We start from the raw sequence: 15,592 nt of genomic DNA, 5'->3' as shown, positions 1-15,592 counted from the left end.
AGAAACGGCTCGTAAATATCCCAACCAACAATTAATCAAGCATACAGAGCATTTCTTGCACGACATGACATTAAAGACACATTATCGTCTTTGTATAAATCGTTTTGGTATGCATTCATACCTCTTTTGAAAACGGGAACGAGCTTTTGTTGTATGAGTCCATTCAGGTCGAGTTTGATCCCATTCTCACTTGCGTATCTCGTGCAAATAATGATCATAAAGCGGCTATTATTTCTCGGTGTACAATTGAAGAATGGGAAGATTCCAAGCCCGAAGCAATATAAAAAGGGAGCCATCTATTTTTCCCTTCAACAACTATAATTATTCTAAGGACAGAGATAACTGTTACTAAATAAGGGCTTTGCTTTGCCACAATGATTACGGTTTATAATTTTAGGATTTTTTTCACTCTAATCGCCTTTTTATTCTTATTGTCTTATTGTGTTATTTTTCAATAATTCCTTCTTTTCTTCTTTCATATCAAACCATCCTATCTATATCAAATTAAATCAGTCCTATTTATCTTATTAGATTTTGAATTGCATATTTGTATTTAAAATGGTGGGACGTGAAATCGGATACTTTTCTAGTTAGGTTTATAACTCTGATATGCTTTTTGTTTTCGTAATGATTTATCAGGACTCGAACAACAACGTATATATGGATTCAGTTAGAATAAGATCACTTTCAGAGGGCATGGTCTGCGATCTTCTCACAAGTGTGAGAAAGAAGAGGAAAACAATACCTTAAAGGTGACAAAAGTGTATTCGGGACTCCGCCGTGATGTCACAACATGTGCCTCAAAACGATTGAATTACCCTCTAGATAATTCGACGTTTGTCGTGACCCGTGCAATCTTTGACTTACATGTATTAATAAAAACAGGAAAAGAGAGAAAAAAAAGGACAAATGCGATTCAAATTAAAGCTCCGAGTTGGCCACAAATGGTGAATCATGAAACGCAATGGGATTAAGCCTTAGACTTCCACGGTGCATCGACTTCGTCACCGCCATGAACCAGGCGAGGCGATAGCGGAGCCTGTATAGGGGTAAACCTGTCGACTCGCTGACCGTAAATAGCGATGAAGGCGGCGACGGGGTCCTCCGACAAAGGTTCGACGGTGGACGAGAGAAAGTTGGGAGACGTAGCTGTGATCGACCGGGCCATGACTCAGACAGAGACATATTTCCTCCCTGATGCTCCCCGGTGTGGTTTGTGTGAGCAGACGGCTGAAGAGCCCATTTGGGTGTGTGATTTACTTAGCCAAAAAACAGAGGTAAGTAAAAGAGGCGGGAAATTTGTTGTATTTGTTTGGAAGGAGGTCGGGAATTTAACACCTCTTGAATGTCAGCCAATATTTCCATTTTCTTGCCGGGCTCTATAACTTCGGACACGCGGCCGATGGTGGGATGTGATTCATAATAAAATTTGTCAAAATAAAAGAGATCTCTTTATGACTGGCGAATGAACATGATGAATGTACAATTGTACGATTGGATTTTGCTGTTTGATCTTTAATCCATTTAAATAATAAAATCCCCACCGCAGTGTCATCGATGAAATCATTATACTTGACATGAAGGGACGATCTAATTATAATGAATGCCAGAGTAGTGCGTTTTCGTGGTAGTTAATTTGGCTCTATTATCAAAGTTTAGTCACGGAGAGAACTGTCACGTTTCAAATAATATATGAAATATTTCCTCTTTGTTATCCCTCAAGTTATTTTTTTTAAATGAAAAGGCTACTTCGTCCAATTTCATTCTTCGTCATTCACTTTCATCGTTCGTCATTCAATTTCATACGACTTTCTTCCATTTCATATTTTTAACTTAATCTTAATCCCGATGTATCAAACACTTGATCTACTATCGAGTTCAACGACATCATAATTTATTCTAACTTTTTAGCTTCTTCCGATAGCATTTTTATCCTTGATGGAATATTAGTTTTACCATGAAGGTCATACTGATTTCACACTTTATATTGTGTGTCATGCTCTGATTATTTGACCAACGTTTACGGTGTCCGTAACTTTGCCTTGTCGTAAATCAAGAAAATTCATAACATTCTTGTTTTTAAAGACCTTGTCACTGTCCACCCCCCCCCCCCTCCTTCCGTTTACCCCTCTCTCTGATTAACCAAAACTCCCATTTCAAATGTCTGATTTATTGTCGCCAAGTTTGTCCGAGCACAGAAATTTATATGTTTCTCTTCTTCGGAACCATAGAATTTTATCAAAAGTAGGCCTTTTCTTACGATAATGATTCATAGTTTGTGCTGTCATGTTGTATTTATATAAGGTATATAGTTAAAACTACACGCTTTTAAAGTGTGTCTACACATGGTACACACGTCGCAACCAGCATGACCAGTGTCCGATGTTACGGTCAGCTTTATGTGTCCTCCCCCACCGTGCATCTCCGATCATAAAACAGACACCCCGATCGCCAAAACATGCCGAAAATGATATCATCCATGAACGGATAAATCAAAGACTGACCTCTGAAATTCCAAGCTTCACCGTAAAACAAAAATATGACACTTAAAATAGGATGAGGGGGGTCCTATTCACTGAGCTGAAAGTGTAACTAACGGTTGCACGATACGACGTGGACACATCGTCATTCCGGGACACATATTTGTTAAACCCTTGCATTTGCAACCTTGATGTATACTTCAAACAACAAAAAATATTACAAACCTAACGCTAACCGTTACAATGATTACTTACGACGAACTAAACCAGGGACCCATTTTAAAATAGAATTTTACAATCAAACAAACTAAATAAATCAAACATAATCTAATTTTGACTAAACAGAAACGCGCAATTACGACATACAAAAATGGAAGCGTTTAAACGGAACGCTATTTACAGCGGGCCCGAAGAGTCAAGCCATTATGCTCTAATGCTGATATATCGGTCAACGGATTAACGCAGCAGTGAGAACGCGTCATAGCAAGATGAGATTTGGAAACATGATCGTTGCTGAAATTACGATCGTAATCCCTGGGAGCAAAATACATTCGATTCGACAAATATACATTAATAAATATAAAAAAAATATGTTTGTCGATTCGCTATCATATTTTTTTTCCTTGTTGCATCGGGACCGGCAATGCATTATTTAATGTCAAAAGCGACCTTTTTTTATCTTTTTTTACCCCTCCCCACTCTCAATCTCTCATGCAAATTGCGTAAATATAAACTTAGTTGAGCTAATATGACGATGGATGAACGGGCTGTGACCTGTTCAAACCCGTGCTTAAAAAATAGCTTCAACAAAACAACAAACATGACAAAGGTCTCTTTTAAAGAGGTTCTAGTAATATAAATCACCGATTTTGGCATTAATTCTCCTAAAGACATCTTCCATTTCTTTAATCCTGGGATTCGATTGGCCTCTTCCGCGATGTTTAATGATCATTAAGTAGTTTATGTTGATCTACCATTTTTGCACAATAGACCCACCTCGTCCCCGGGAAAATCGGCGACATCCCTTGGGAATATGGGTATGGGGGCGCGTGAATGCGCTGCCGAATTTGGGGCATGAATCGCTTGGTGGGAGGTGGGCATTTTTTGGTCAAGATTGTCCGATATTTCCAATTTTCCGTGGGTGCCTTAATGTTTCTGCATATTCCATCAAAGGTATGTCCATTTGCTTACCAGTCATGCAGAGAGTATATATTCTGGAATATATTCTGAAATAGGTCTAAAACCATCGAAAATTTGTTTGCAAATGAAATTACTTAAAAATAGAAGAAAACCTTTTAGTTGTCTAAAATCAAGACCTACCAATTTTTAGCCATCGGTTGGTAAACGAATATAAACATGGGGCTTTATCGTTAAACTTACAATTTTGGAAGTATATCCCTACTGTAAAAATATGTATTTATGTAGATTAATGAAATCGATATCATAACTTCAAATAAGTTAAAGTCGAAAAACTTAAAATAAGAAAATGCATACCATGAGGTCTTTCAATGAGAGTTTGGTGATTTTCCTATTTCAATGACAAAACGAGGCAGGGAATACCAACTGACATAAAATGGCAATAATTCCGAAAGCTATTAAAAAAGATACACCTATCCTCTTCCCATCGCTTCTGTTTCATTGAATCGTTTTTGCAGTCTCTTCCTTTATTATTCCCTTTGTTTCCTTGAATGGCATTTAGGTGTCTTCCGCTTGTAAAGTTTCTCTATTTGTGCTATAAAGTGCTATTGTATCGCCACTTTTCATCGTCTAATATTGTCCAGTAGGACCTATTCTTGTGTAGGGTATTACTTAAGATCGTTAAAGTGAACTAAAGAGCCCAGGTCGTCTTCTTTTCTCCCTTTTCTTCTTCGCTCTTGCTACTTTTGATTCATCATGTTTGATGACGATACTGGTGCTATGGCACCTAATAGGATTGCCACACTTTACAGCGATGACCATTTTGTTTTGAGAAAAAAAAACTTGTTCATTTTCGTCTAACCCATTATAAAATTCCTCTTCTTCTTTTCAATCGCACTCATTCCCCCCCCCCCCCCCTTCTTCGGGTATTATTGTCCATTTTCACATGTATAATAATAAATCTCGAGCCCCTACTTCCGATATCATTTATATTTTAAACGATAAGAAACTTTTCTTAAAGTCGCTGGTGTTTCGAGGTGTCACGATTTTAATCAAAATATCCCTCACTTCAGTGGCGTTCCATAATAGAGGGATGTTAATATCCAAGCAAAGCTTATCAATTGAAAATGCGAATTACTGGTTTATTAGCAGTACTCGTCGAAGAAAAACTAAGATCTATTCTTACACCAACTTTCTATAACGTTCAAGGAGCTTCGATTCAAACAACATGCCAATTAAAATCATTTAGGCCCTAATCTTCAAAAATAAATCTAAAAGTGTACCACTTTTATTTAGAGACCGTTTAAAGGTTATCGATCAGTCTAGTGAAAAGGGGTTATTTAAAACATACATTTTAAAATGGGTTATGTTTTACTTATTGATTTCTGGATGGGTCGGTTGCCCGTTCCAATCTCAACATTGCGTTTTCCTTTTCAAATATCTGTGATGAAAATATAGGTAAGCCAAGGACCTTCGTCAACTGTGAAATTAGATTTGACCGTTTGTCGATATTTAGTTTTTTTTTTTCAAAACCGTCTCCTTCCCTCATCGCTGCGATCTCGAGTTTCCGCTTGAAAGCAGCGTTTGTAAATTCTTTGAAAGATTCGTGTTTGGAAGATTAAAATACTAGATCTTTGGGATCAAGGTATAGGGGAAATAAGGGACGAATGAAATATGTATGGTGATTGTGGGTGTGACCAGCCCCCCCCCCCCCCCTCTTCCCCTATTGCAATCATAATCACCCATAATTAGCAATCACTGACTTAAGATACCTGAACTTACTGAATATTCATGAACATTAATGAGAAATGTTATTTTCATTCATGGAGATGCCTCTCCTCTCTCCCTGTTTTTTAATAGATTGCTAAGCTGGAGCCCTCCCCCATCCTTCATGCCGCCCTTTTTCTTGGGCGATACGCCTGACCCATATTATACCGGTCGACTGGAGACAGGAAAGGTCGCTCATGGAGCAAGGATGTAGCGGGGTGGAAGATGGATGTATGGATGAGGAGAAGAAGAGAGAGGGAGATAGAGAGAAGAGAAGGAAAGAGAGAGCTCTGGGGAGAAAGGGGGAGAGAATGTGAAAGATAGACAGCGAGAAAGACTATAGGAGAAAACATACAGGAATATAGGTCAAGCTCAAATTTAGGATGTGTGCTTCAAGAACACATCAGCCGCTGAAGCAAGCTATGGACAAATTTGAGGGATGATATTCGTCCCAAAATATACTACGGACCCACATGCGTAAAAAAGGTTATATTCTTGTTTTTTGTCTTTTTTTAACCCCCCCCCCCCCCCATATTCTCCAAGAAACTTTTAGAAGCATTTCTTAAGTGGTCTCCATAGAATGGGAATTGCCAGATACATTTCATGGCCCTGAATTACTAGAAAGTTCTATTCAGTCTCCCTTTTCAGAGGTACATACATAGAACCTCGGAATCACCTTCTGAGTTATATATGTTCTTCTATTGTGTGACCCAACAGTCATGTCACGGCATTGTGGCAAATCATACACAAAACTCTACGCGTGGGTCTACGAAGATATCGCTGCAAAGCCCTATGAACAATAATCAAGTGGTTTCGCTCGCCTCGTCTCACGAACCCTATACCCCCCTTACCTTCCCCTCCCTGCCTCTGGTAACCCTACCCCTCTTCGTATTGACTTGGTTTACTCACCCAGTTAATATCCCTTACCCCATCCCACCTCCTTACCCCACCCCACCTCATATGCCATGTCGATTCTGTATACATGGTCTCACTTGCCCGATCTCAGGATCCTATTCCCCCCTTCCCCTGCATGTAGCCATATCTCCTCCTCATAAGACATGTTATCTCAATTGACATTTCACCCCTCCCCCTGGCTCATGAACCCTCAACCCCTCCCCCAGGTAATAGCCCCAAACCCCTCCTCATGTGTCATGTATATTATTCGTATTGACATGTATAATATACCGAGGATGTTTTCCCATTCATGGCATCCACCGGCAACCAAACACGATTCAAAAGATGGAATGAAAATCACCTATTCATTTTGTTTTCCAACAAAAACCTCGCCACGGCCGTACAAAGGCAAGAAGACCCACATATTACTGTCTATCCTTTCATCTCAAATATTTTCGACTTTTCATTGCCGGGCATTCACATTGCTAGCATTGTGTCGCAACATAATAGTCCATGTATACGCCGAATTATCATAGGTTACACCACGACACGGGCCCTTACAACCAATAGTGATGATAATATCTGTGGAAATATCTATCATAAACGCGGTTTGCTCAAATAGGAGTGTTTACAAGAAGAAAATACCCCAGAAAATCTATATTTTTTTTACGACTTCACAAAGCAAAACATTTAGTTGTGTTTCTCCCACTCATTGCGGTATTCTTTTGACGGGAAATCTAGATAGTCGAGATGACACGACAAGATAGCCATCTTATCTGATATCAAAACATACAAATCAGTTTCAGAATTCATGCATGATATACGTTTGTTAAGAGTTCTCTAAATTGTGGTCGATTAGGAGTCAAAGACCAATGTCGACAGATAATTATTCAGTAATTTTCTGGCTTAATTGGTTTTCCCTGGGGAACTTTGTGGAGGGAAACGGTTATCCACACGGGGGCTCTCTAAGCACTGCAACAGATATATTTCAATTCATAAATAACATTTGTTTAAGAATTGATCAATATTATATGAAAAGAACACCGCTGTGTCGAAAACAATAGAACAAAATGATATTAACCTGCAGGGACTGTCTTTACCCCCATGTGCGCTGTACACTGGCGCCGTACGATGTGAATGAGTAAATTCTAACACGGACCCAGCGCCAGGAGAGCTTTTCTCCACTGTTTTAATCCCCACGAATCTAGCAGAACTAAAACAAGATTTACAAACTTGTGAAGGATTTGAAAAGGACTGTCCTTCCAGAACGTTATTCTTTTATCCGTTTGTCTGTTACCAAAATATCTGAGATTTTGTTTCTGGTTTTAGAAGTAATACAGAGTTGTCTTTAAGTGTGAATTCATTGAACCCACATTCCATGTGTTCTGAAAATGGTCGGGTTTTTTTGGACAGAAATGATATGTACGCACTGTGCGTATGAACTGCAATGCTCTTATTTTATTCTATATATAGCATCAATTAATCGTCTTATCTATAATTCGTAGAAGTCTATGTCACATTCTGTTCAATAATCATCGACTCCTTATTGCTTGTTTGATTTCTCATTACAGAATACCTTGAATCGTACAATAGTTTGTCATTTTGCCACTTTTTCAACGTGAATTAACATTGGTCTTTGTCTTACTAAATGGACGAGTGAAATATGAGCTTTACGCATTGTCGCTTTAACAAGTACCTAGACGTTTATTTTTATTTTATTTTGATTTGTACACGGGCACACGCCTTTTCCGATTTCTTTCAAAGATCCTCACAAGAAGTCAAAGAACATTAAAATTCGAAATCAGAGGGAGATAATTTTCATTCCCATTAATTCCTCCCCGTTTGAAAATACTATATTTACTGGTGAATTAGTGCATCTAAGTTGACATTAAAGGAAGAAACATATTCATTTAATTTCAAGAAGTAAAAGAAGCATCAAATCCACCAGCCACACTTCAAGGAGTTTAGAACAATGTCGGACGCGAGGTACGACTTGATGGCTTGTTCACGCCTCCACTACCGCGATAAATCAACCGAAAAGCCACAGCCCGCCCTTTCAACGGATGAAAGTCAACATCAAACATCCAGAATCATTCAGCCGAGACTAAGCAATGGTTCCTACCACATCACTTGAACTTGTGTTCCATATTTGGGCAAAGGAAGATGAAATCATATTCCAACCCAAGCGAGGACGTGGGAAAATTATCGTAAAAACTCTAACGGACTCGGGGTGACGAACTTGTGATAGAGTTCAAGATTGTCTTTTGTTTCTTTGATCAATTTAATTTTTCTTTTTAGGGCTATGCTTTATGCTTGACCCCTATTAGTAATGTTCATACGGCACTTTGTCGTCTTCAACTTGAAAATCGAAATTTGTGAAAAATTTGTTAAAAACTACGTTAAACAGGAATATTTCGTGATGGATGGAGTGCGCGTTCTTAGAGTTTCAATTTAGCTTTAAAAATAATTGAGAATTTGTATCAACCAAAAACTAATCAAACACTGACAAGACGCATGGCTTTGGGTGAATGATACGTTGATTCAAGTAAAAATATTCCCTAAAATTCCCTAAAATTCCCTCAAAATTTGTGTTAATCTCCAAAATGAGGTCGGTCTGAGATTTACTTCATGCCTGTGTGTATATGGATATGTCCATGCGATTGATACTTTTAAAAAGTGATTCTTCATGAATTAAGACACTGGAAATCTGGCTTAAAGCGTGTTGTATGAACTTCTCTTTCGAAAAACGTCCACATTATAATTATCCTGTAGTAGTTGAACCGCTTTCAGTACGGGTGGGAAGGCGAATAATTGAAAAATTGCTAAAACAAATTGGCCGTGTCACTGGGAAGTACGACTCCCGATCTAAAGGCACGTTCGATCTCGGCACCCTTTTGACCCCCTGCATCACTCATGCCGTCTCCTGAAAATATGGGATCGTTCAGTTTTAGTGGCAGTACCCTCAACCATGCCGATGTCACCGAGTATCTTTAAATATTTTTCAGTACATATTCACTATTAATCTTCTACTTGTTCATATAAAGAGAGGAAAATTAATCATTACAACCCTAATTTGGTTTCCTTGTTAACATTGGGTTGCCTTTTGTGCGTTTCGCCAATCTCGTCACCTCGCTTTTTAGCGACAACATTAAGGGGAATCCTTTCTGTTTATGCTTAATCTACTGTGATGATTAGCTATCGGCAGTGAAAAGGATTGGATTTAGCTTGTAGCGAGACAGTTAGGTAAAAGACTCTTTCCGTATCTCACCTGTTCCTCTTAGATGTGTACATAATTGCGGCTGATACCAGTAATTAATTGACAATGATATTGCTACAGTCTGTTACTTTCCACATTGTCCCCCGCTTCCCCGACAGGCAAATCTCGGCTGAATTCAAGTAGGAAATCACTTCCCTTTTGTCACGCCGAATCTAATTTCCCCCTTTCAGATTTATTGAGTCGTACAAATTGATCGATTTCTCCCTCCCTATTGTTCCTAGCCCGCTCGGCATTGTTCGTCACCCCGCTCGGCATTGTTCGACGGCATTCGGTCATCAAATCGTATAGACTCGATGATTGGTCGTGAAAGGACAATAAAAGTTGATTCTCTTTGGGTGATAATAGAGTCGTGCGCAGCTGCCAAGGAAGGAATTGGATCATTTATCAATAGCAGCTATCAAACACCTTCTTCAAAAGAAAAGCGATAAATCTATCGAGCAAGAAATACGGAGTGCGATGAGGTTTTTGTCTGAAGCTTGAATGCATGTAATAAGGTTGTCTACTGCTTGTCTCTTAACACTTCGCTGATTTAATGTTTTTTTTTCTTTACTTTCAGTTAATCAAGAGAGTAATATTCCACTACATTTAACATGAATCATATGTATATGAAAAGTGATAAAAATCTGTATTTTGTACTTTGATGCTTTCTTATTTCGGCAAAACATCTAACGACCATCCCACACTGCCCAATAAAGAGACAGTTCCGATTCAGTTTAGCCCATTCTTTAACATTCCGTTCAAACTCATTTTCCATCAATTTGATATTTCGATGATAAGATAGCGCATGCTTTTGGATGTATACATAAACTAGCAAACATCGTCAAATTTCAAATGAGAGCAGAAAATGCCGACTCTCTTTGAATTCCCCTTTAATGATATCATATCATCACGATATATCTTTGTAGAATTGAGCAATTAATGTAGAGTAGAATTATCTAGAAGTGTGCGAAAGTAACTTCTAGTTTCCATTGACGGGCCCCCAAAATAACAGCTTGCACAAAAAACAATAGAATTATGATTTTCAGATGCATTATTCAGATGATTCAATTTAAATTCAAAGTTAAGATAGTTAATATAAAAAAGAGCTACATAGTCCTACTGAATCTAATCACAATACGTACACCCTTCTTTCTGTTTTTAAGTGTTTCACTAGACAGCTAGAGTTAACGGTGGGCAGTAGCACACCTAATGAATGGGGGAATGAGTTACTTTTTTCGGTGGTCTTTCTTATTCAAAATATTAAATTTGTGGCTAATAGGGGAACAGGAAAGGGGTTATATTCGGGTCCAAGCTCTGTCGGCATTTTAGTGAGACCCTGATTCTAGTCGAGGCGTAAATTAGTAGCCGTCTACACCTGTCATACATGATTTCCAACTTGAACCGTCACATAAAATCAAAGGCTCGCTAGCCCGCCCCCCCCCCCCCCCGTTTATCAAATGGGAGCATCATGTTCTACCACTGTGGTGGTATGCGCATAATGACATTATATTCAGATCTCAGTAAAATTCAATATGGATTGTGAATTAATTGCCATGAAAATCAAAGTCGATTCGTTTTAGTTACAATAGTGAAATCGGAAGATTTAATGAATTTGGGGTAAAATAATAACGAAATTCAGCTTGTGAATAACTACAGATCCAATTTTCCGGTTGAGTAACACAGCACCTATAAACCTCCTCTAAACGTGCCAATATATCAATATACCATTTAAAAAAGATCCCAATTCATTGGCATCCACACATTATGGTTGCATTTTTTTTTGTCGTTCAACTAACCAACCTTGCTAAAGTCAATCATTTACTATTTACCGTGTAATATATCTCTTGACCACAAGTTCAACTTGGATAATGAACATTTTGATATCACAATCATTATCAGACAAAACTATCCGTGATGGAGTTGTATGGTGATGACTTTCTATTGTCTGGGTTTCTCTGAGTGTACCGACAGGCGGAAATTGGATGGTGTATAACGAATGTAAACCATTGTAAATGGTGTGACGAAAAGCGTGTTCCAAAGAAGAAAATACTGGTCAAGATGGAGAATTTGTGAAAAATGGAAACGAAATAAAGTTCGTGGATATTTATCGTGCATTCTCTATGCCATTGTATTAGCTATAATTAAATGCTATAAGTGAAATTTAGCTGAGTATTAAACCCAAGACGTTAAATCCGAAGAATTATTAATTAAAAACACAATTCATCTGCTGGTATTTTATGAATTTTCAACTGGTTAACCTCAAAATGATTTACATAACTAACGGTATACTAAATATGTCAGTTGTATATTTTTTGTGTGCTGATGGCCCCACAGAGTTAGAGTTTTCATTCTAATTGTTTAAATAATATGTATTGATAAACATCACTTGCAATACATTGATCTATTTTGAAAGGAATTTGTATTCAAAATTGAACGAATGGACATAGCATCTTTGAATAGTGACACGAACTAGATCAATGTTTTCTGAGATGATACGAACGTCAGTAAATGTAATCAGAATATATCGGTAAATTATACGTTGTACAACAGTAAACAGAGAGGAAAACGACGGTATATTTGGAAGTATACACGAGTCATTATAAACTATACCACTAACTATCTTCCCTCGCCCGGCAACATAAGTTTTCCTTATCAATTCTATTTCGACAAAGTCATATTTTTGACGCGACAAATTGCTCGAATTACGAATAGCCTCGGCGTCAACCTGTAATTGCAACACCAGTCTTTGACATTGGGTACAAATTTGCACCCCAACAAAACAAATTATTACCCCTAGACTCCAAGAGAAAGATCGAACTTGAGTGCGTGTTACCCATGGCTTACAGAGTTATATGATTCGATTTTGTCTCTGAAAACATTCTTGAATTTTCAACCACACATCATATGTCGTTTTGCAAATCATGATTAAAAATGAACACAAAATGTTCATTGAGCTGACCTTTTAAAATTGCGATCATGATGATGATAGAATTGTATTTTTACGATGTATTTTAGGTCTTAAAAAATACACGAGGATGAGTATTGAAAGGTTCCCCCAAATGTTGTTGCATATCTCTTTTCGATAGCGATTACCATCAACTTACGAGCCACTGGTAGTATATTAAAATGGCCATTATCTGTCCCTGGCAATATCTTTGCTCATCCTTTTTTTCTTCCATTTTTCTTTTTCGCTGATTCTTTGGGGAACCATCGGGCGCATCTTGCGGTTGTTGCGGATGGCAACGTTTTTATTCTTATTTCGAATCTAATCATTCATTTTAACCTTATTACCAGGTCACACTGACAGTCGAACAGTTATTAATAACTATCTTTCCCATATCTGCGGTTACAGTTCGTGTTGGTATTTTATTAATCTCTCCCTCCTCTCCCCCCCCCCCCCCCCTTCCCTCTCTCCATTTCATTCCATTCCCGCTACTCAGCTGTTCGGGTAAAGTTCATGGGTAAAAACTTCACAACTTAAATTCACACGGATTTCAAAAAAATCGTGCAGATATTTCGCATCGCGCTCAAAACGATCGTTGATCATTTAGCAGGTTTCCCTAACATTTTACCATACATCATTAAAAACTTTGGTCGCTTCTGTAAACATGTATGCGAGCACACATGCACAAACACTACACGCTCACCATGCTCGCTCACACACATGGATATGAAAATACTTCCCATATATCCTCACTAATCAAAGCTTGATTACGATTTTTAAGAGCACCAAAACGGTAAATTTTGCGATGAATATTTGTGAATGCCGCGTCCTTTGTTCGACTCTTTCCAAACTAATTGTGTATGTCTGTGGCCCTTTATAGACTAGAATAGGAACAGGAGTTTCCTGACCCAAAACGATACCGAGTTGCTATTATCTGTAATCAGAGCTGTTCCGAATGATGGTCCCGATAACCATCTCCAAACGGGGCGCCTTTTTTCACAAATAATATCGCTCGAGCAAATATTCAAGGCATGCTTGTGTAAATGGCAAAAAAGGAATGTATACAAATATTTTTTTTCGAGGATGATTTGGATTAAACTTGTAAATATGCGGGATGATTTGATTTTTATCATAATCTAAAATCTGATAGGAACTTTGGCTAAATTACCGTGACTAGATTGGTTTAATCAAGTTGGATAAGATTTGAGGAAAATTACATCCTAGCGATGCAAATTGGTTATTCTTGTTGGGGTTGGAAACCATTGATATTCATAAACAGGTGGGTCATTGTAGGTTGTGGTAATGAGAATAAAAAAAACCGTGCTTGATTGTGTTTCTGTAATTATATCAAGGTATAGCCGCCTTAATGGGCTGTGACCGGTTATGCCCGTGTTAACCCTAAATGAAACACCTGTGGCAGAACAGTGTTAGCAACCCCTGAGTTTTGTAGCCGTATCACGGTGTCATGAAATAAGGTAGGCCTACTTGTTTTGGGCTTGGGGTAAATGATGGAGATAAAATCAATAGACAATACTCCCATGGTTTCTAACGTAAGGATTCTAATTGCACATACCTGGGACACCTCTGGAATGCGGGGGCTGTATCTCTGCCTTGAGTGGGATCTGAGGTCTCCTTGGCGTCGGCCTCACTTTGTCAACATCACCAGTTGAGGCAGAATCGTCTCCGTAATTCTTGTTCCTCCTCCTTCCATTCCTGCGGGCTTCGACGGCATCGATCAGACTTCCCAGGCATACCAGGCCGACGAAGGCGGCGTAAAGTGTGATGCGGTACATGGTCCCCCAAGAGAAGAACCTCCAAGTTAAACACACAAAAAAGTACAAGTGGAAATGCCCTGATGGTCCTTCGGATAAGCAATCTAGCAAACACTTGTGGAAGATAACGACAGATACATGTCACTGAAGTCCGTTCCAAAAGAGGTAGCGATTATTATGTCAAAGACAGGTATGACAGACAGTAGTTTTGAATGGAGAGTCGAGCGAAATGTGTCAGACTACTACTCCCCGTGGCGTCCCTTAGCGATATGCCTCGCTACGCTTAGTACGCACGGCTTTTTATCCCTCGGTACTGGTGCGAGTGAGAGCAACGGATTGAAGGGGGAGGGGAGGAGATGCGAGCTAAAGAAAAGACAAAATCAGTCAACTGTCCCAACTTTAGAATTCAATTGGTTGGATAAAGTGGCTTGCTTTTGACCATGGGAAAGTTGTTGTTTGAATGAAGACGGATGTGTTAATCACTTTTTCATCCTGATGTCCACGTGCAGACGACGTAATAAATAGACGATAGTCGATAACTTTGATATCGAACGAATTAAGAACTTTCAGAACTCTCGACTCGTTTCCCGCCGATCCGATTTGAGGTGAAACCACTTAAAAAGCGCCAATGCCTTTCACATATCCATGCAAGTCATTGACCAGGAATACTGCTCAAGTAAGGGGTATCCGTGATGAAAAATACAAGATTATTTAAAAGTGAAAAGGGGTGACAAAAGGCGATAAGTCAATTCCATACACAATTGGCTCCCAAGTAGGAATCTGGCGAGGTCAAGACACCAATCCTTCAAAAGTTTTCCTAACTTCTCCGACGTTTGAACACTGTGTATCTGAATCGGATTTCGGAGAGAACGGATGTTGAGAAGGGGAGAGCGGGTGTGAGTGCAAGTTATTCGATTATGAACTTGACTTTGTATATATCCAACACGTGTGCGAAGGTTCATGCAGAGCGAAACGTCAGATTATGATGTTCGGGTGCGAAATATTATGACGAATGGCAGAAAAGCTATTTTACCGAGTGTGTAATATACACTCACCGTTTCGCATGGATAATGAACGAGTGTTCGACAATGCGCTTGTCAATGTGGAATTTTAGTGGATTTCGGATAGTGCGATAGCTACTCGTACAACTTTCGCTGACGAGTGAGGAATGCCGCCCTGATTGGTCGCTTTTTACTGACGTCACTCTTTAAGTTAAGTAAAGAGTGGAAAGCATGTAGAAAGAATGAAATACGAATTGAAGAATCGTAGAGTCGTATCTCTACGATTCTTCAATGCGCTTTCCTAATCAATGAAAGTGTTTCAATGAATGGCTTAGGTAATA

General features: G+C 38.8%; 1 protein-coding gene across 2 annotated transcripts in view; it reads right to left on the bottom strand.

Moving 5' to 3' along the window:
* LOC121427607 (chordin-like) overlaps window positions 1-15,333 on the bottom strand; it is a 61,986-nt gene extending 46,653 nt beyond the window's left edge. Inside the window, exon 1 of one of the 2 annotated variants that reach the window (XM_041624088.1) lies at window positions 14,052-15,333. In XM_041624088.1, the coding sequence (XP_041480022.1) occupies window positions 14,052-14,271 (220 nt within the window). In that variant the 5' untranslated portion in view covers window positions 14,272-15,333. The remainder of the gene's footprint in view (window positions 1-14,051) is intronic. The other variant, XM_041624087.1, reaches the window with a different exon arrangement.
* Between the last annotated feature and the right edge of the window lie 259 nt (window positions 15,334-15,592).

Source organism: Lytechinus variegatus, chromosome 14 (assembly GCF_018143015.1).
Source record: "Lytechinus variegatus isolate NC3 chromosome 14, Lvar_3.0, whole genome shotgun sequence".
NCBI classification, from domain to species: domain Eukaryota; kingdom Metazoa; phylum Echinodermata; class Echinoidea; order Temnopleuroida; family Toxopneustidae; genus Lytechinus; species Lytechinus variegatus.
Note: the sequence above shows the minus strand (reverse complement) of the source record. Positions and strands in the feature narration are given on the sequence as shown.